The sequence below is a fragment of the Mizuhopecten yessoensis genome, unplaced genomic scaffold (genome assembly GCF_002113885.1).
Source record: "Mizuhopecten yessoensis strain PY_sf001 unplaced genomic scaffold, ASM211388v2 scaffold10847, whole genome shotgun sequence".
NCBI lineage: Eukaryota > Metazoa > Mollusca > Bivalvia > Pectinida > Pectinidae > Mizuhopecten > Mizuhopecten yessoensis.
The window spans coordinates 1,865,302-1,888,700 of NW_018408751.1; the positions used below are offsets into that span (position 1 = coordinate 1,865,302).

General features: G+C 37.6%; 1 protein-coding gene across 1 annotated transcript in view; it reads left to right on the forward strand.

Annotated features, from left to right (window-relative positions):
- LOC110462920 (uncharacterized WD repeat-containing protein all2124-like) overlaps window positions 1-23,399 on the forward strand; it is a 103,544-nt gene that overhangs the window by 4,339 nt on the left and 75,806 nt on the right. The window contains exons 2-10 of the mRNA XM_021517162.1: window positions 902-1,230; window positions 2,839-2,999; window positions 5,385-5,511; window positions 5,820-5,941; window positions 6,942-7,064; window positions 8,161-8,247; window positions 10,622-10,710; window positions 13,033-13,252; window positions 13,367-13,489. Of these exons, the coding sequence (XP_021372837.1) occupies window positions 902-1,230; window positions 2,839-2,999; window positions 5,385-5,511; window positions 5,820-5,941; window positions 6,942-7,064; window positions 8,161-8,247; window positions 10,622-10,710; window positions 13,033-13,252; window positions 13,367-13,489 (1,381 nt within the window). The remainder of the gene's footprint in view (window positions 1-901; window positions 1,231-2,838; window positions 3,000-5,384; window positions 5,512-5,819; window positions 5,942-6,941; window positions 7,065-8,160; window positions 8,248-10,621; window positions 10,711-13,032; window positions 13,253-13,366; window positions 13,490-23,399) is intronic.

Below are 23,399 nucleotides of genomic sequence, written 5' to 3' on the forward strand. Positions count from 1 at the left end.
AAAAGAAAAATTATAGATTTGTTGGGGACCAAACCTGTGACATGAGATTTAGAAATGCACTAGTCAGATAATTTACTGCTGAGCAAAGTGAATACTTTGACACATATTTACAATTCACATTGGGACTGCAGCTGGCTGAGTGGTTAAAATAAGGCATCTGACTGTCTACGAACACAAGCTGTCAACCACTGGTGATTTTGAGATTGTTACCAACTTGTGACGGTCACCAGTACTGTCCACATGTTGTTGGTTTTTCTTCGGGTACTCCAGCTTTTATAATCAACCAAAACCTGGCATGTCCTTAAATGACCATGGCACTGAGTACATGTAGCTGTTAATAGGATGTAAATCACAACCAAACCAACCAAACCACAACTGGATCCTTTACAGATTAACCAAAAACTTTGAAAATGTAAAAACATGAAATCCAAGATGGCCCTCAAGTTGTCTAGAGACATTTTAAACTTCGTTTCTAGTTTAAAATATATTTTTCCTGAAGAATGAATTGACATAATTTTAATCTTCCCATTTGGGGCTCAGGTTGTGTCACACAGGTATTCAATCCATCAGGGGGTCCCTATTTGCTTTTTTTTCTGTAAAGATAATAATGAAGCCTGTCATTAGTACTTGGTGATTGCTTGGCAAGGGGATACCAGAACCTGGGTTGTAAATAGTGTGTTGTCTTCAGGGGCAATGACGTAGAGAATGGAGGGAGGGATGAAGTGGAACTAGACTGGGTTGTCCCTTGTTGACCAAGTACCGTGTAGAGCTATTGGTAGAGTGACTGTTAGCATCTCAAGTTCAAAGGGTCCTGAGTGGGTTTGAATCCTGGTCTGTCCGTGTGTTTCGATCTTTCTCTTATTACACATGTGATTGTTTCTTATTCCTTTTTCTTTTTAAGATTGACAAGAAAGATAAAACCCGAGAAAACCTACTGAGATTATTAGCTACACAAAATGAGGAGGAGTCGGAAGGAAGTATCACAGCATCTACAAAGTCAGAGATCAGTGGTCAAGGTCAAAACACAAGCTCCATAGCAACAGATGATTTTTCAGCGTCCTATTCTGAAGCAGATTTAGGGAATGTTGAGGTGACGGTGATCGAGCATGAGGATCTGAACGATTTTGAACAAATTGATGTGGAAGAGCTCGAGGTAGAAGAACAAGAAGATGATGTCATTCTAAAGGGTTCACACACAGTGAGAGCTGAGTCTGCAGACACAAGCTTAAGGTAATACTGTTGTATGTAAAATGATAATATTTTTTCAGGTAAAAGGCAGACCTTACACATATATCACATTTTGCAATATGGACATAAATATATATGTAATCACAGATGTTATTTATAATGAAAGTTATTCATGCCATAGAACTAGTATAAATCAGTCAAGAGTGTTAAAAAAGCTGGATTTGATTTGATTAATTTAGGCCTTTACCTGGGATGACCCATAAAGCCACATTATGGCTTAATTGCAATAGAGTCCCTTATTATTTATAGGAAACAGTACTGTGTATTGATACAAGATATTTATTTCCAGGCTGTAAGGGTGTGACACAAAATGTTTATTTATATAATTGGTTTACACACGAGACATAGTTAATGAGGTTTTACACATAGAACAGAAAATGATGAGTGAACATTAAATAAAGCTACTTTTGTGTACCCTGTTATATATAATGGTATAGGTGGCAGAGAAAATATTCTGTGATGAACAAACTGCACTTGGACCCAAAATGTCCAACATAATATATTCCGTCTTTTCGTATTGCAGAGTTATCTTCTCTTGTGAGCAGGCATTGATTGTAACGTCATTGGTTTGTGAGAGTAAACGTCATCAATTTTTGAGAAAACAATGTAATTTTCTCACACAAACCACTGAGGTAACAATCAATACCTGCTCACAAGAGAAGATAACTCTGCAATATGCAAAGACAGAATAGGCAGAGCTGAAAATGCAATTTCAGAGTTTTGTCAAAGAAGTAGAAATAAATCAAGAATTTTTATTTCCTTTTTCATAAATTTATGTAACTAAAGTTTGTAACAATTTGCAAACATATATACATTATATATATGAGAACAAAGCTCTTATATTTTGCATAAATACAGTTCTAAAGCTTTTTACCTTTTGTTTCCAAAATATGCACATGCCAAATTTTCCATAGATCAGCCTTGTTCAAGATGTTTTGTTTCAGGTTCAACCAGCCTATGTGTAGTAGAGAGACCTAATTTCGTCAGTCGGACCAGAGTTGTTTGGTCATAGCATAGGGAAATGTTTAGTGATTCTAACAAATTAAAGCTGGTAAAGATTTACAAGGCCGTCCTGCATTACGATTTGTGTGAGGCTTTATCACTGTGTGGCAAATTCTAATTGTACATAAGATTAAGGTTGCCTACTAGCTTCAAGCTAGAGGGAATTTCCCTTTAGCTCAGTGGTAGAGCGTCCGACTAGGAACCTAGAGATCGTGGGTACGATCCTCGGTGGAAGCACACTATTCTCTTTCCTATTACACCTAAAGTATCATATCTAAAATTGAAAGAACAAGAACATGTATTGTAAGAGGGACAATTCTGTGTCAATATAAAATGAGTTATCTCCCTTACACAGTTTATATATTTCTGGCAGTCTACTCTAACAGACAGCATCATAATGTATCACACATACAATGTAGCGATACCAATTTGTCTGATAATGCCAGTTTTAGCTATATGTATATGAACTCATACATTATATTGGAACTACATTTAAATTTAAAAAAGTGTAATTCGTTTTGCCTATGCGATTTCCCAGGTTTTATTACATGTGGCTATATTCTGTAATTGTCACATTTTCAATTTTAGGTCTACAGAAATCACGAACTCTCCAGAACCTGTACCAAGCTCGGCTGACTCCCAAACAAAGGCAAAATCTGTATCAAGCACCAGTGACTCCCCCCAAAAAGCAAAATCTAGCGGTTCTCCTACAAAGAAAAAGGCAAAGAAAAATGAACAAAGTGGCAAAGGTTTGAAATTAGTTTTTTTCCTATTAACCCTTTTACCACTCTAGACCATAATGGACTCATCCAGGTCAAAGCATGAAAGAGTTTACTAAAGTTACAAAGGGGTGAAAGGGTTCAATTATTTATTAAAGGGGTCAACTAGTATGTTTTATGCTATGGTACACTTTTTATTACGGAATTTAAATGAAAGATGTAAGATCAATAAAACTATCCCCTACTTAAAGGGGATGACACAGAAATCTCAATAGAAAAGATGATAGTCTTGGTTGTTTATATATAGCTAACACTGTAAGGCTTATATCAACCAAAAGTTTAGACAGACACCTTTCTCACCTAGAGTGTTGAAATTTCTCTTGTCATTGATACTGTCGCCATAGAGGATGATCTCTCAACCTATCAATAGTATACTGTGTGTCCGAGATCAACATCCTCGATACTCCAGGGGATACGCTCACTTTTGCCCTCTGCACTCCTGGAATATATCATAGTAAACTTGAAGGCCAAGTGTGCACAACATTGTGGATGAGATGAGAAAACCTGTTTGATCCTTTAATATACATCAAAAGAACCTCGGGTCGCATAACTTAAGGGTAAAATTGAATGGCTTTGAAGTAAGGTAAAGCTGCTCTGTAATCTTCAAAGGACAAGTATCAGCCTAGTGATTTGTCAGGTTTTTTCTTCATGAGACCAATCAAATAGCTAGCTGCATGCCTTCAATTTTGCCATGACATGATTCCAGGGGTGTAGAGAGCGAAAGTGAGCATATATAATTTAACCCATGGAGTATCGAGGATACAAAACCAGGGTTATCGGCAACTGTACATGATAAGTTTCTGTTACCAGATTGGCACTTGTACTCTATAGTTCTGTTGAAAATTGATCGTTCTTTGATATCAGTACCTAAGTGATGTGCTGATGATTAATTATAATTAAAAATTGATCAGGTGAACCTTTCTGATTCCAAGTATCAATTACAAATTCCGTAATCAATATGATTGGTTCATTATTGAACTCAATTGTCTTGAGTGTATAAAATACATAATATTTTTGTGGATTTTAATTTATAATTGATGTTTAATGTTGAAAAGACCCACTTTAAACTGAGTAAAAGTTTATTGTAAAAGAAGAATACCTATAATGTTTTTAAAGCAAATCAGTCTATTAATGTAACAACTGTGTTTTTGCTTTATTTGGGTGTTCAGTCCAAATTATTACAGACTGATTATCAAGTATGCAATAAATCATTGATCAGTCCGAATAACAGACTGAATATGTTAATTATTGATTATGATTTTAAGCTGATTGCCCATCACTAGGCGGTAACTAATAAGCCACATTCGTTTATCGCAATCCAAACGGTTGGACCAGAGTTGTTCATTTATGAAATAAGGTTGTATACCCAGTAATCTGATGCTGCTCTCAGACGAGCCTTGATGAAGCCCTGCAAGGCCTGCATACACATTTGCAGGTCCGCCAGGATTTATAACCAAAAATGTTACATTTAAAAACAGACAATCCCGTTGAACCGGATATGCGAAAGAGGCTTTATTGTAATCATTATAATACTGTTACCATATTGAGTGTGGGTACAAAATACTTCTTTTCTTTTAGTTTCCAAAGAATTGTATCTGTAGGTAATGATTTACATGTTCAACAAAGCTTTTTATACGCCCGTCGAAGACGGGGACGTATTATGTTATCACGTAAGCGGGCGGGTGGGCATGCGAACAATGTCCGCTCGATATCTCGAGTAATTATTAACGGATTAACTTCAAACTTCACAACAAGGTTAATTACCATGAAAGCTCGGACAAGTTCTATAACCGCCATTATCCGACCATAATTTGTTGAGTTATGCCCCTTTATGGACTTGCCGAAACAGTGTCCGCTAGATATCTCGAGTAATTATTAACAGATTAACTTCAAACTTCACAACATGGTTAATTACCATGAAACCTCAGACAAGTTCGATAACCGCCATTATCCGACCATAATTTGTGGAGTTATGCCCCTTTATGGACTTGCCGAAACAGTGTCCGCTCGATATCTCGAGTAATTATTAACGGATTAACTTCAAACTTCACAACAAGGTTAATTACCATGAAACCTCGGACAAGTTCGATAAACGCCATTATCCGGCCGTAATTTGTGGAGTTATTCCCCTTGGTTTCATTAATGCGATGCATGCGTTCCATGATGTTGTATTGCACTCATTGATCTACCAGTTATGTTGAATGATTTCTCTTTTAATATCAATTACTCACAAATACTTCATATATTTCAATCATACAAACAACTGCTCATTCAATGTGTGGCGGGCGTATTATATACCGCTCGCGGTAACCTTGTTCATTTTTGATTTATGTCTTTAATAATTGTGATCTGCAGATTGTGCCAAGCTGAAGGCTGTTATCCATAGGTGGCGCCAGTGTAGATTCGGTGTCGTGGAAATGGAGGGTCACAGTGACCTTATTACAGATGTCTGCGCCGACGGAAAACTGCTCGTGTCCGCCAGGTAACTTAGCAACAGCTGTAAAGGCCAATGATAACATTGAAATTAATGATTAATCACAGTTTGCAAACTGAATATTAATTCGTAAATTGACTGCTTATCTTGAAAATATTTCATATTATAAATCCTAGTATAATGATATGACAAGACTAACTGAATCTGGTAATATTTCATAATATGACTTCATATCTCATATCAATCTCATGATATGAAACAAAGCCATTATCTGAATCTGATATGGCATTAAAGATTTTATCTGAAATATAAGACATTTTTTTAACCATTTATTTTGTGTTGATTGTATACAACAGCCGTGACACGACGCTGAAGCTGTGGGACCTTGACACGCTGACGGAGGTACACAGCTACGGCGGCCATACAGGAACTGTTACCTCAGTCGTCATCCTAAACAGGGACGATTCCCTCAAAGTCTGTATGTATACAGTGTATTGAACCATTTTAAATTTCATTTATTTTTCACATTTGTCAATTTTGTCTGTCCTTTTGTGCGAAGCTTTTTCACAAATTGTTTGATATTTTTTGGTATACATGATGTCAGAAATACTTGAACATTGTCTGCTTATCGTCAATATATTTGTAAGTTTTTTAATGCTTTGGTACAGTGCCTGTCATCTGTTGTGCATTAACATTTTACTTAGTGCTTGGGTCAAGGTCAAATGTTAAAGGTCAAGGTCACCACTATAGAATGTTTAAATGATAATGGAGGAAAACTGTCTTGTCCATGTTTTCATCCTAATTCATGAAATAACACCACATCACTGAAAATTCCTGAAATCAATCTCTCAAAATCAGTTGAAGGTCACAATCATTTTCATATGTTTAAGGTCAAGGTCACAACTAAAGAATAAATATGTATGGTAGGAAAATTGGCTTCTCTATGAATTCCTTTTTTCAAACTGAATTTATGAGACTTCATATATTTTACACATATTCTCAACATCAATCTCTAAAGATCAATTGAAGATCAATGTCGTATGTTCAATGTCAAGGTCACAGCTACAGCATCTATATGCAATGATGGGAAAATTGACTTACAATGTTTAACTTGACAAAAAAAAATCAACCTTTTGTCATGAAACTTTATATATTTATTTCTGACTTCAATCTTTCAAGACCAGTGGAAGGTCAAAGTGTTCTAAATCAATGACGCCATTGAGTTTTATTTTGTATCATCTGCAGTCGGCCTGTCTAATTCATTAGATATTAGATGGCGGGCTTCATGCAATATGGATGTTAACAATTTGCGGTCAGTTTTATTTTGTACCATCTACAGTCGGACTGTCTAATTCATTAGATATTAGATGGCGGGCTTCATGCAATATGGATGTTAACAATTTGCGGTCATGCATGAAAATTTTGAAAAAAATGCCATTCGACCCCTATGTGGTACCTTTATGACATTCTTTTCTCAGGTGAATCTGTCGATGTTGACGTAGGAGAAAGGATTGTGATCAGCGGTTCGCTCGACTGTTCCTACAAAGTGTGGTGCACAGGCCTGGACGTCATCATACCACCATCTACAGTCATCAGGGGAGGTAAGTGCTAGTTATAAACCACCAGTGTTATAGTATTATTTTCAGGGGAGATAATCCAATACCGCCATCTACAGTCATCAGGGGAGGTAACTGCTAGTTATAAACCACCAGTGTTACAATACAAATATAGTTCGAAGAATATAGGTAGTATTATTGTCAGGGGAGATAATTCAATACCAGAAATAGTTTATGAAATAGGAAGCTGAAAAAAACAAGATGATACTCTACTGTTATATATTCCTATTTTCAAATGAAAATCATTGTCTCTTTAATAAGAAAATAATAGCGGTATATCTAAATGTATAAGTTGTTATTATCTGTTAAATGTAAGATGAAAGTATTTATTGGACTGCAACGATGTGTCCTATCATATTGTGATAATATTTTGTATATCGTTTCAAATTGGTTTGTTTGCCTGTATTACGATACACTAAGTTCAGGGTACTAATAAAATCTGGATTTTTTTTCGTATTAAACTTTGAGAGTTTACTTCTTGTTTTGTAAAGAATAGATGTGCTCTACTCTGCAAAAGTACTAAAAATGTATTTTGACAGTGTTTACTATTTAAGTCTATGTCAAAACTGGGGATCATACCCTGATTTGTATTGTATTGTGTCTCTGCAGCCCAAATTTAACAGATGTATCCTGCATTAAGCCCATATTGCCAGATAAATACAGCAATACCCTTTTCTCACCTAATTTGATGAAGAGATTTTAAAATGATCAAAATATAAATAAATTCCTGCATATATTTCCAAATGTGATTTGAGTATATTGACTGACTCTCCACCTCGAGACACTTTTTGTGGTCACTATGGCCAAATTTACGTGAATCTGACTAAGATCGGACATTTCTATCACAATCTTACTCTTAATTGGTTACATGATGGGTCAAAGGCTTATTGCTGGCCCTGTGTAGTATCTGACTGGCCGTTTATCAAAAAGAAGGAGAGAGAAAAAATTGTCCGTAAATTAAAGTGATCTAAAGTTCAAACAAGTTTATTAAATACATTCATTATTTTCATCATTTCAAATAACTTCAATAATTTCTTTTTGTGCATCTTATCATGCCTGACTTGAAAACTTCCTCCTGTAGGTCAAGCACTGCGGTCTGTTTACACGTATAACCCAGTAACTAGGGTAGGCTTCCATTCCGCTGCCGGAGCTATTGTCACGGGATCTGGTAAGTCAGTCAGCCCGTCTGCTGCTTTTGTTTATTTAGTTGTTGTAATTTGTTTACAATGGTTGGTGAGATACATCCACCCTTTAGCTCTGTATATGAATGAATGCTAAAAGCATGTAGCAAAGACACCTGGACTGACCACTGACCAAAACGAGGTAACACCTATATTTAGAACAGTTACCTTATATGGACACAACAAGGTAAGACGTGTGACATGTGACAACAGACAACACAGGTAGATGGCACAATGATCGCACACAGCACATGGATTCATTTTATCACAGCCTTTAATAAAAAATCAATATTTTCACATTGTTACATCTACACCAGTAATACACTGTCCTTGCAAATCCTGTAAAGGATACTCAAAAGTGTATCATACCCATCCTCGATAGCCAGGGGTAGCGCTCACTTTCGCTCTCTGCACCCCTGGAATATGTCATAGCAAAGTCTAAGGCTCAGTGTGCACCGTCTTGTGGATGAGACAAGAAGGCTAGCTTGATCCTTTGATGTACATCAAAAGATTCTTGCGGTCGCGTAACGGTAAAACTTATTGGCCTTGAAGTCGGGTGTCGCTCCTCTGTAGTCTTCAAAGGACAAGTATCAGCCCAATGATTCGTCACGTTTTTTTACCTGACACCAATCAAATAGCTAGCAACGTGCCTTTAATTTTGCTATGACATATTCCAGTGGTGCAGAGAATGAAAGTGAGCGTAATCCCTGGAGTATCGAGGATGTTTCATACTATAAGTAGATAGGTTCCCCCCCATTTCTCATCCTTAACATCAACTGTAACATCACTGTACCCAAACGGGACACTTGTGGGAAAATTGACCAAGAAACTATCATGCAATGCAAAGAGGTACCTTAATTTATGTACGCAGTTTTCACTTGATGATACTATTATGACAATTTAACTGTATATAAGCTTCATTGGCTGCTGATTATCGTTACATGGACAATAAAAAGGAAAGAATAATTACAAAAACAACATTTCGTAATATACACGCTGTGTGACGCTATTTATTTTGATATCATTTTAAAATGTCTATTTTATTGAAACAAATGCTAGTTTGGAGAAGAAATTTAATCAGAACCCCACCCCCTTTGACTCTAGGATATTTAAACTAGATATAAATTTTTGCTGATATTAATCGTTTATCCAACAATATTCACCAAAATACAAAATGTCCCTTTCCAAGTTTAGTAACACCTGTTCTAGGATCTAAGTGACCGTGATGGTACAGTGATGATAGTCTATGAAAAGAAAAATAGCATCTGGTCCATATTTAGTATCATGAAAATCTTTGAAGATTTACACAAAATTTTGGACCATTACATTCCTGTCCCATTATATTATATTTTTAAGGCAGTTTACTTTATGAACTATTTTTTATATACCATATCATTTCAAATTAAAACATTAAAATGAAGGAACCCTATAGAGATTTTAAAGGGACTGGTCGGGGAAAAATTGTCATATTTGCAAAAATGGTATACACATGTTTAAAATACCATCTTATGAAATATACTGATACAAATTTTGCTGAAATTCACTCCCTAAGAGTAAAAATTATAATTATATTAAAGAAAGCCTAAATTGCACCTGACAGTCTAAAACTCGCAATTGACCCAGATCAATGATGTAATTTTACTGCACGCGGGTCATCAACAAGGCCAAATGTAAACATCGTGGCGAAAGAAAAAGATGCATGCAAAAGTCATGACAGGTACGAGGTATCAATACCATTATATATAACAACGACATATAGGTAGGAATACTACACTTGCATCATACATGACCTTTGAAAACAATTATTTACGTATAGTATTGCTGTCTTGTCCGCTAGTTGAGTCCGACATGGCACATGCCGGCGTGCTATTGTTGTTATCTTCACTGCCTCACTTTTGAAACAACCACATGACATATATAAATAGATCTGCACTAAATTTACGCGGGGCTTCCCTGAGATTTCAGTGGTCAAAACTGGACATTGCAAGCAGAACTCGACCATCATATTGCCGTGGTATAACTTTTGGAAGGCCAGAGAACGCATTTAGACCCATTTATTTTGTAATTTTTTCCCCGACCAGCCCCTTTATGCTGTATTTTCCCAAAATCCCTATAGAGAATATTTTCCAAAATTTGTAAAATATGTTTTTGTTATCTACATGATATGTATTTCATCTCAATCAATTTTATAGAATTATTAACTCATTGAAAATGTTCTGAGTGTTGTATATTAATGTCACATTTTGTGAAAATCATTTCCCCAATACAGTAGGCACAGGTCCCTGTGAAAACAGTAGAAAATCACTGTTAGGTGATGGTTTGGAAATGTCCTGATGCATGAATCATTAAATGCTTTTATAGATGGCGGGAAAGTGGAACTGTGGGACGCCAAAAGTGGTGAAAACCTGGAGAGTACCAGACAGTTTGATTCAGCCATCACAGGACTAAAGGTACATAACTCTTGTCTGCCTTGTTTTATATGTATATCCAGGGTGTAAATTTTTGTCTACAGTCAATGCAGTGAAAACCTGGAGAGTACCAGACAGTTGAATTCGGCCATCACAGGACTAAAGGTACTTATCTCTTGTCTGCCTTGTTTTATATGTATATCCAGGGAATAAAGGTTTGTCTACAGTCAATGTAGTGAAAACCTGGAGAGTACCAGACAGTTTAATTCGGCATCACAGGACTAAAGGTACATAACTCTTGTCTGCCTTGTTTTATATGTATATCCAGGGAATACATATTCATCTACATTCAGATACAACAGCACATCATTTTTTGGGATGAAGTTTTATAAAGGAGTGGGAAATGTTGCAGAAGTGGACTGGCAACCTGGTGGCTGGATTGGTAAAGAGTCGTTCTGGCCGTGCATTTCTCTCTCGTGTTACATTGGAGGGTCCTGGTTCAAATCCTGGTTTGGCCGTGCATTTCTCTCTCGTGTTACATTGGAGGGACCTGGTTCAAATCCTGGTCTGGCCGTGCATTTCTCTACCTGGTGGCTGGATTGGTAAAGAGTCGTTCTGGCCGTGCATTTCCCTCTCGTGTTACATTGGAGGGTCCTGGTTCAAATCCTGGGCTGGCTGTGCATTTCTCTCTCGTGTTACATTGGAGGGGCCTGGTTCAAATCCTGGTCTGGCCGTGCATTTCTCTACCTGGTGGCTGGATTGGTAAAGAGTCGTTCTGGCCGTGCATGTCTCTCTCGTGTTACATTGGAGGGTCCTGGTTCAAATCCTGGTATGGCCGTGCATTTCTCTCTCGTGTTACATTGGATTGTCCTGGTTCAAATCCTGGTCTGGCCGTGCATTTCTCTCGCGTGTTACATTGGAGGGTCCTGGTTCAAATCCTGGGCTGGCTGTGCATTTCTCTCTCGTGTTACATTGGAGGGGCCTGGTTCAAATCCTGGTCTGGCCGTGCATTTCTCTCTCGTGTTCCATTGGAGGGTCCTGGTTCAAATCCTGGTCTGGCCGTGCATTTCTCACTCGTGTTACATTGGAGGGTCCTGGTTCAAATCCTGGTATGGCCGTGCATTTCTCTCTCGTGTTACATTGGATTGTCCTGGTTCAAATCCTGGTCTGGCCGTGCATTACTCTCTCGTGTTACATTGCATAATTAGTATTTATACAGACTGTCTTTATCAACAGGGACACGGCGGTCTGGTATACTGCTGTTCAGAAGAAGGACTCGTAAAAATGTTTGATATCAAAGACGGACATTTGTCGTGTTTGTTTGCCTCTGAAAACGTCAAGCCTGCTCCTGGGTGTAACCTCACGGAACGACCAATCAGGGGCATGGCTGTTGCCATGGATACTGGTTATTACGGGGATGAAGGGACCAATATCAAGGTTCTCAACTGGAAGCAATGTAGTGAAAACCTGGAGAGTACCAGACAGTTTAATTCGGCATCACAGGACTAAAGGTACATAACTCTTGTCTGCCTTGTTTTATATGTATATCCAGGGAATACATATTCATCTACATTCAGATACAACAGCACATCATTTTTTGGGATGAAGTTTTATAAAGGAGTGTGAAATGTTGCAGAAGTGGACTGGCAACCTGGTGTCTGGATTGGTAAAGAGTCGTTCTGGCCGTGCATTTCTCTCTCGTGTTACATTGGGGGGTCCTGGTTCAAATCCTGGATTGGCCGTGCATTTCTCTCTCGTGTTACATTGGAGGGACCTGGTTCAAATCCTGGTCTGGCCGTGCATTTCTCACTCGTGTTACATTGGAGGGTCCTGGTTCAAATCCCGGTCTGGCCGTGCATTTCTCTCTCGTGTTACATTGGATTGTCCTGGTTCAAATCCTGGTCTGGCCGTGCATTTCTCACTCGTGTTACATTGGAGGGTCCTGGTTCAAATCCCGGTCTGGCCGTGCATTTCTCTCTCGTGTTACATTGGGGGGTCCTGGTTCAAATCCTGGATTGGCCGTGCATTTCTCTCTCGTGTTACATTGGAGGGACCTGGTTCAAATCCTGGTCTGGCCGTGCATTTCTCACTCGTGTTACATTGGAGGGTCCTGGTTCAAATCCTGGGCTGGCTGTGCATTTCTCTCTCGTGTTACATTGGAGGGGCCTGGTTCAAATCCTGGGCTGGCTGTGCATTTCTCTCTCGTGTTACATTGGAGGGGCCTGGTTCAAATCCTGGGCTGGCTGTGCATTTCTCTCTCGTGTTACATTGGAGGGGCCTGGTTCAAATCCTGGTCTGGCCGTGCATTTCTCTCTCGTGTTACATTGCATAATTAGTATTTATACAGACTGTCTTTATCAACAGGTACACGGCGGTCTGGTATACTGCTGTTCAGAAGAAGGACTCGTAAAAATGTTTGATGTCAAAGACGGACATTTGTCGTGTTTGTTTGCCTCTGAAAACGTCAAGCCTGCACCTGGGTGTAACCTCACGGAACGACCAATCAGGGGCATGGCTGTTGCCATGGATACTGTTTATTACGGGGATGAAGGGACCAATATCAAGGTTCTCAACTGGAAGAAAGGTAAAGGATTACAAAACAGGATATCATAATTACCCAACAACTCATCATCAGATCGGTCAAACTGATAAAAACATTTTCTTGATACATTTTAAAAATACCACCGTTTTGTTGAAGGGGAAGTCAGCAAGCTGATGAACCATTCAGAAGAGTTTGGCATGACAGACAGTCTATGTTACCATGGCGACACCCTTTTAGCCTCATCATATAACCTTGACACAGGGAAAGGATCTATCAATGGTGAGTCTTGTCTTTTTTTCTAAGAGGAACAGTAGAGACTCTTAATCCTTTCACCTCTAAGTAACTTCAGTTGACTCTACCATGCATTGATATGGATGGGTCCATCATGGTATACAGTGGTGAAACGGTTAAAGATATCTCTCATACCTTTCTTACCTTTTTATACGCCCGTCAAATTTGACGGGAGTATTATCGTATGGCGTCGCCTGCCCCTCCGTCCGGCGTAAACTTTTGTTTGTCCGACAATCTCCTCCTACATTTTTCGACCAATTTCTTTGAAACTTGGTATACATTATAACTATGATATGAAATTTTGTCTCCATTTAAAGAATTTTGATTCAACAATTTTTGCAAAAGTTATTGCCCTTTGTTTTATTTCAGTATTTGATTTTTGTCCGGCGATCTTCTCCTACATTTTTCAATCAATCTATTTGATTTAATCATGAAGTCAACTTGTGTTTAATGAGTTGGAGACTAACCTCTGATTACCTGTATTCCTTAAAATATTGACAATTTTGATTTTTGATACGTCAATGTGAGCATTTAGCTTTAATTTCCACCAATTTAATTTTCAGATTCAACCTTTTTTCATTGTTGTTCCCTGATATTTCTCTTTGGCCAGCCAAATGATTGTAGAAAATCCAGAGATAGGTTTTCCCATGCCTTTTCACATTTAAGTTAAAAAATTAAACATTAACTTAGTTGTGAAAGGGTGAGTGTTGTAGTGTTACAGCATGTCAGCCAATCACTCTCAGAATGATGCAGATCTTATTTCAATGTAAGAAACTATATAACACTATATGGTATTCGACGGGCGTATATTGTTCCGCCCCGCGGTACTCTTAATTGTTCTTCTATTAATTAATATAACTACATGTTACACAAATCGAGACATGGAAAGTGATGATTTGACACATCACTGGGTTTGTTCCCACTCCGGGGTCAGTTGGATTTCGTTGAGATCCCAATTGATACCGTGTGAACGTATACATACACATTGTAGATATCAAAGAAGTAGGAATGAAATGTAATATGAAAAGGCAAAGCCTTAAAAGAGCGCAGCTTTTGTTGATCTCTGATATTTACTGATTTAGAATAAGATAATACTGCTTTCAGAATAAGCCAAGATGAAATTTATTTAAAGTCGGCTTGTCTAGGGATAACAATGAAACAAAAACTCTAATGAGATTAAGACCGACAAAACAATAGGGGAGATAGCTGCAAATTCGGCCAATTTTTATTAAACTCCGTCCTGGGAAGTATGGCAGCACGTCCGTTTTTGAATTTTTGAATTTTTTTTCCTGTCGGTTGATCGGATGGCCGAACTAGCCCCGCAATGGAATAAGTTCGGACAGGCATTGGGGCAATTTCGGCCCCATTGGAATCAGCTTAATTATGACGTTATTAAAGCATGCAACGTCAGATTTTACCGCCAATTTTACAACTTTTTTGTGATACGTGGTGCGAACTTGCCAACGTATCATTGGCCGAAACTGTTCGGGCCCAAATTGATATTTCAATAAATTCTTATCGTACAGCAATATGGTAGTGAGTGCTTGGCTTTGCTTTTATGTAACTGTATATCATTTGAAACTGTCAGTGTGTTACACATTTGACCGTAAAAAAATAGCAATTCCGTTTACAGAAAGTTCACATAACAGGAAGCAAGATGATTTTCTATTTACCCTCTCAAAAGTACTTTTCTCCTGTTTAGTAATTTTACATTAGAGTTTTCCTCGCCATTTTTTCATGTGAATGCCCAGCCAACTAAACTGCTAAGATCTTTAAGTTGTAAATACAAGCTCAAAAACAAAAATATCAGGGGTGGCCGAACCTGCCCCGATCTCCCGTATGTAGATTTTTTGTATCATTGATGATTGGTAAAAATATATTCACAATATAATTTTTGCATCAATGACACCATTTTCAAAGCTAAAGTAGATATTTGTTCATGTGTGTAACGTATATGATGGTTCAGGTGCCGCAGTGGATAGTGCGCTCGTCTTCACCAAGATGTCCGGATTCAATCTCAGTTACCTGCCCGACCACGCAAGTTTTCTCTGGATACTCCAGCTTCCTCCCACATTAAGAATTGAATCCTCTGCGTGCTTCCGTCATGTCACAAAAAGAATGATTGAAATAAGGTGGGAAAATACTGTTTGATTATTGCTATAGAAAAAAGTGCATATTACATATTTGACGATAAGTCTATAAAAGTAAATGTATAGAGATGTTAATTAAAAAAAATGCAATTAAAAAAAGAAAAACATTGTAATACTTTGATGTAACTGAGATTGTCGTTATATAGATATTTAGAATTCCTGTTCCATCCTGAAATTTACACCGGATTGAATTTCAAATTTTGTAACTCACTTCAATCACTGAGGTTTGACATGTAATGATGCCAAATAAAATTAAACAGTTTCTGTCTGTAACTAGTTATAAATTGGCACGCATTGTGAAAAAGCAATACGACACTGAAAAAGGGCGTTTAACTTGGGTTGGTTGTCTGGATGAATTAACCATTGTTTCTTTTACGAGTGGTGATGCATACATAAATTATGTATAGACTATAACCAGACTTTCAAAAATGTTAATTATTTAGTTCATATTCTCAACAAATGGAAATCAAAAGCTGATGAATTTTCAGCCGATGAAAAATAAATGTACACGTTGACCTATTGGTTTAATGCGGCTCTTTTTGAAAATATCTCCCGGTAGAAATATTTGCAGAACCTGGTTGATGACAAAAAGGATCTCCAGAAAACATTCGCGTTTTTACTTTTTGTGCCTGTGGCAAAAACTGAAATGAAAAAGTCATGAACCACTGACAAAGAGATAAATGCAACGGCCATCAGTTCCAAGATTTTCCAGTAATTTTTAATACTTCCCGATATAACCGATGCAGGCCGATGGAGTGTGACGTAAATTGTGACGTAACAGTATGATAATCTCTGAACGACGTTTTATGCCTGCTAGTATAAAAATGTAGATGATAGGGTTTTTTTCACTCAGAATGCATATCAGGTTTTATCAAAAGTAATAAAACACGGGTATTGTTTTCACTATATGAAGATATTCATATATGGGTTAAACACAATTGTCTTTGCTTCAAGGACACACTTTCGGACGAAAAAAATTAAAGGCAAGGTGTAGAAAGGGGAAGCAACTCTGTTTATGCACGCATGTGTTACCATTAAAGAGCTTCGCTCGGGCGCCTTAGGCGCCCGAGAGCTACGCTCTTATTACTGTTTGGAAACTTATATAATATCGCCACCACCTTACCAAAAATTGGAATGTTACTACGCCAGAAACTTATTAAAGATGAGACCTCGTAGTATCTACCTTGTACTTCAAAGTAAATGCACCTGACACAAGAGATACTCCTAATATTGGATATTAGTACACATGAATGGTTTAGCTAGTTATGGCCAGCAAAAGATGGAGTGAGGTGTTTTTACAATCAATCAGTACTATTAACACTTGATGACAGGATTAAAAGACTGGTTTGTTACAATTTTGTTAGACATTTATTCAGTTTAAAATTGCAGTTTTTATGCCACCGCCATAAAATGTTGGTGCATATAGTGTTGCCCATTGTCGACATCCCGTCCCATCTCGTCCCGCCCCTGTCCCGCCCCCGTCCCGCCCCATCGCGTCTCATCCCGTCGATCATCGAACACTGAAACTCATTTCACATGGCGATGGGGCATTCATGTCTTACAGACATTATCTAGTTTCTGTAAATGTGTTCCATCTTTGGTACTATTTCCCATCTTAGTTTATTGTGATATATCTGATAACTTCATGTTAATTTCCTTATCAATTCATATAGCAACAAAAAAGTCTATTTTGCATGTATTATTGATTTAGAATAAATAGTTATATGTTCATTTGTCTTCAAGTTCTGTCTACAATCCGTTCCGAGCTGAGTAGACTGGAACAAGCAGAGTAAAGTATCTTGCTCAAAGATACAACACAGTGCTGTGACGAGACTCAAACCCGCAACCCTTTGGTCACCAGCCCGGCGTCCTTCTACTAGACTACCATGCCTCCATTCTTACTATCTGGATGCAAAATTTATATATAGCTACTAGTGTTGTTCCGATAATCGATTACAATCGAAAATCAATTGATTGTACAAACAATTCAAATTAAGTGATTAACACATTTTATAATCGATTAATCTGTTTAAATGTTAAATGTTTTCTGTTGATATCTGTCAGATTTACTCTTAGTCAGATTTTAATAGTAGGTAAACAAATAGTGTAAAAGCATAAAAGACTGTCATATGGATATACCAAGTCAGCCTTTGATTTTCACATGGCAAAATTATACTGCTAATCCCAATTCTAAGTGATCACCATCATAATTACACATATTTCAAAAAGATTTAATAGAATTTGGATATTCCGATTATAATCGATAATCGTTCATTAAAATAATAATGATAATCGATTATGATTTCCACTTCCGATTCCCAACACTTGTAGCTACATGCATAAGAAAGTACTAATGCCAATACTGATTTTTTTTAAACATTGATTTATTGAGGCGAGACAAACCGCTGGATATGGCTCACCGCAATATAAAGTGCAAAAATATCGGTACAGAAATGTCTTCACACTGACCGGTGATCTATTACTGGTACTAGACTGAACTCTAAAAACCTTCAACACACTTCATCATCTATGATGCCTACCAGAACTTATATAATACATCACCTCGTCACAAAGTTTTACTCAACCAAATGTATGAATTTGAAAGGTCATTTGAAATATGAAGATATCTCTATAGAACTTTTCTGTTGCAATGACCTTTTTGATGTCGGGTACCTGTCATAAATTGACAGTTAATAATATAAGCGCTACACAATGCATTTATTTTATCATCCAATCGTTCACTACTTTCTCGGTAAAAACCTTCAGAGTACAGTATAATCTTCTTTAGACCACGTCAGTTGGCATACAGGAATAATAATGATAATAATAGAAATTCACAACATCTATACAGCGCCCTATACAATTTGTAAAATTACTCTAAAGCACTTTACAACATATGGATAATAGTATTAGCTCACCTGCCCAAAGGGCAAGTGAGCTTATGCCGTGGTGCGGCGTCCGTCGTCAACTTTTCCATTAAAACTACTTCTTCTCAACAACCAAAAGGCCCTGGGTACTGATATTGGGCCAGTAGCATGCTGGGATGAAGGGCTACGCAGTTTGTTCAAATGAACAACCTTGACTCTTTTTCAAGGTCACATGGGTCAAATGTGTTAAAATCTTCAAATGACTTCTCCTCAATAACCAAAAGGCCCAGGGTACTGATATTTGGCCTGTAGCATGCTGGGATGAAGAGCTACCAAGTTTGTTCAAATAAATGACCTTCCCCCATTTTCAAGGTCACAGGGGTCAAATGTGTTAAAATATTTAAACAACTTCTTTTCAATAACCAAAAGGCCAAGGGTACTAATTTTGGGCCTTTAGCATGCTGGGATGTAGGGCTACCAAGTTTGTTCAATTGAATGACCTTTACCCACTTTCAAGGTTAAATGTGTTAAAATCTTCAAATGACTTCTCCTAAATAACCAAAAGGCCCAGGGTACTGATATTGTGCCTGTAGCATGCTGGGATGAAGAGCTACCAAGTTTATTCAAATAAATGACGTTCACCAACTTTCAAGGTCACAGGGGTCAAATGTGTTAAAATATTTAAACAACTTCTGAATAACCAAGAGGGCTAGGGTGATGATATTTGGCCAGTAACATGCTGGAATGAAGGGCTAACAAGTTTGTTCAAATGAATTACCTTGACATATATATTCAATGCCACAGGTGTCAAATATGTTTAAAACCTTTGAATGACTTCTTCTTAATAAGCCAAATGCTAAGGTGATGATATTTGGGCATTAACATGCTCGGATGAAGGGCTTCCAAGTTTGTTCAAATGAATGACCTTCAGTCATATTCAAGGTCACAGTGGTCACTATATGTTTAAATCTTTAAATGATTTGTTCTGTATAACCAAAAGGTCCAGGGTTATGATATTTTGCCAGAAGCATGCTGGGTTAGAAGACTTTAAAGTCTGTTCAACCTAATGTCCTTGTTGTCACAGGCGTCATATTTTTAAATCTTTTGATAGGTTCTTAAGAATCAAACACTGATATTCTGCCTGTAGCCGTATTTTAGTCCACTTTTAAGATTGCAAATGTGAGATTAATACTAGGTGAGCGATTCATGCCAATTGGCCCACTTGTTAGTTATAATTGTGAAACAAAAAAAAAGGCTTACAATCACCTTTATACATTAAGCAAGAAGATAATCATCTCAATGTGCATATAAATGAATAAATAAAGGGTGGTATGTACATGACGTCTGTGTAAAGGGTCTAAAATGTAGACATAAAGAGTTGAGTTTTGATGTCCTTATTGAACTTGGCCAGGGTATTTGACTTTTTTATAGCAGATGGTAAGCTGTTCCACAACGTAGCCGAAACATAATAAATGTTAAATACACATTTTGAATCGTCAATTTCAATGGATGCATATCACAGTTTTTGTCTCTCTATATCATTTTCCATATATCTTTGATTTAATTTCACTTTAGTATATAATTCATTCAAAACTAGCGCAGTCCTTTGTAAACCAGTATAGCATCAGTAGTACATGAACCTTTCATTATATGCTTAATTTCCATTAGTCAAATCACAAGAGCTTCTGGATTTGTTGAGATCCCAACCCCAAAACTGTGTATGCATGCAATTACTAAATTACTTGAAGAGATTAACACTATCATGCTACCAGGGTTAGCTCTGGGTTCTGGCCTCAGCCTAAAAAGGACTACTCCTTCCCCTAGGGTCAATCCAGGACCTTAATATTACACACATATCTACAGATCTCAGCCAAATTTGCTTTGAAGCATATCCCTAAATTTCTTGGGACCTATGGAATCATATAGGAATTTGAGGAGTTTTAAAATCTCCTGGGGTCTGCACAAAAGGGGATGATTTGGGCATTGAAGTAATAAATACTAGCCTTATAACTTATAATCTTGTCTAGTTGATAATATTCCAATCAAATTTGTCATTAAGCAACCTTTAGAAGATAGAATGAAATCTTTTAATAGTAAGGGTGTGGTGTTACTGGGTGCTGAAAGGCTGAACCCCAAATTGGGTAATATTTGCAATGACAGTTAAAAGAATGTTTCACCATGGTTTGCATATTATATATATATTTTTTTTTTTTTAAATGTGTTATTTCACATTTTGAAAATAGCAAAAATAAACCTAACACTAACTCAGATTTGGCCTTAATAACTTGGGAATCTTGAAAACCTGCAATGGCCCTGTGTCAGGTTGTATAAGCCAGTACATTGTTCAATGTCATATATACTATAAACATGAATTTATAAAGACGGCTGGTGCCGGCCACCTGATGGTGTCACCAAGGGTGTGATTGATTCCTGGTACTCCAGTCATCGTGTGCTCCAACACAATACAGATTTAGTGGTGTCTGTGCGTCATAAAGGGGACCTGTACTTCCTCATGATCAGTGAAATTGCACCACACCTTTCTAAAAAAAAATGCCAGTCATATTCCAATGAAGTTTTATTTTGGGTGTCTTTTATCTGATTCAATATCCAAGCTTAACCCTTAGGCTGCTACGCGCGACATATGTCGTTTTGAAAAGTCGGGCCGTCAGTGCTACGCACGACTTATGTCGTTTCTCGGTCTGTAGGTTTTGATCGGTAGCCAGGAAGTGTGAAGTCGGGTTGTTGCTATACCAAACCCGAACTTGTATAGTAGAAGGCTTCTGATTGATTGTTTTGTTATTACTTTCAATATTCACGGCAGTGTACCCTAGTACAGTTGTGGGACCGCACAACGCACAAAAAATAGCATGCGCACACTGTGCATACATCGTTCACACACCATCCGCACATCGTCCACACATGGTGCGCACAACTGTGCGATTTAACAATCATTCGCCCTGTTGTGTGCTTCTCTCCGCACAACTGTGCGATTTAGTATCATTTGAAGATAAAAATTACGGAATGACAAAAATATGGAAGGCTCGTATGCGATAATGTACACTGTGTATATATCAGTAACTTCTCATCACAATAATCAAGATTATACAATTTCACAATGCGTGTTACACAGTATTCCAGCGACCGTTAAGCTGTCACGAATGGGTTTGGCTCCAAGGTAACAGAACAGGTAAATAACAATTTCATGAGTGTCCGGAGTTTTATCTGACCAGTGCCTGACACACAGAGCTGATATGCGATACCGCTTGACCATAATGAATAGTATTTGTTATTTGCATTCGTATTTGCATTGCATAGCTCCCCTTCACCTGGATTTTCACACCCCTGGCCTTACCCGACGAGTGACGTAAGTGCCCCAGGGGGGAAGAAAACTACGGTCCAGGTACATGTACAAAGTGGTTATGTTTACCTGTATACGGTATGTGTTGTAATTTTACATGTGTCGATTTAGTTTGTTTAAAAACACAGAAAACACAATTTCTAAATATAAGAATGTATAGACAGAAAGATTAGTTTATAGATGTTGCTAGAATATAGAAACATACGTAAAAATCAAGTTTATATGTTTAAACACGAAACCGTATAATTTGTTAAGGCATTCCTCAATTTACACCAACCACGATTGCTATCGCACAACGCGTACGTCCGTCCATCATGCGCACAGATGTGCGCAAGCAATGATCGTCCACCTTTTTATCGTTCGCCCATCGTGCACACACCGTTCACACACCGTGCACACATCGTGCGCACACCGCACATCGTGTAACGTTGTGCGATCCCACAACTGTAATAACCAAAGGTGTGCGAGAGAATTTCAATTAAAAAAAAAGTCATATTAATGGCGGACGTGTAGATTGAAGCGATGAATATGATGGTAAACAATTATTCTCCATTGTCACCTACGATGATAATATAAGTTTTGAAGGGTTTGGCATGGTTGATGTGGAAATACTTCGGTGTAACATAATATGTAACTTTCCAAAAAACGGATTTGTGCCCTACGCAAACAGGAAAATATCGGCGGACCGAGGCGCACATGTCGTCTGCAGGTGAGGCCGAATTGAACATTGACATTGATACGTTTTGAGCCGTTTTATTTCTTCAAACTTTTTATTGGTAATTTAATCATAAACTAGACTGTAGCTAAGATATATCTATATGCCGACTGTGACAGTAAATGTATTGAATGGCGACCTGAAACCTGTAGCAAATCACATGCAATTCTTGACGAAATACCTGACCTTTTTACCTGAGAATCTCTGTGTAAATATACAGCGTCTTATGTCAAAAATGAAGTTTATAATCTCTGTTATCATTTGCCAATCACATTTGCAGACGAAAATATTTTTAAAATGATCTTCCTCTTGCTTAAATCCGATTAATTAAAAGTTTCACTTTTCTTACCTTTATTACCACCTGTACAGGTAAATACTGAAGCAACTTTAGAATTGAAAACGTTCATATAAACTAGAGACAACAACGAACAATTTTCATACAACTTTTTTTCACATATAACAAATATTTTCCAAGTTATACACATTTGAAATTCAGCAGTGGTGTCCCTTTACATAGAAATCAATGTAGCAGCCTAAGGGGTAATTACTGGCTTGACTACTGAGTTGCTGATACATGTTGAAATTAGTTACCTTATCTGTCCCGAGCTCTGTTAGACTGACAATGATGGTACTTTGTAAAAGTGTTACCGAGGTGACTTAAAACATTTTTGGATTCAAGATGGTTGAAACATTTATAAGTTGTGTTAAAATGTCTTCAGAAGAGGGGCCGCGGTGGCCAAGTGGTTAAGGTGTCTAACATTCTGCTATTACTAGCCCTCCATCACTGGGACGTAGGTTCGAGGCCTAC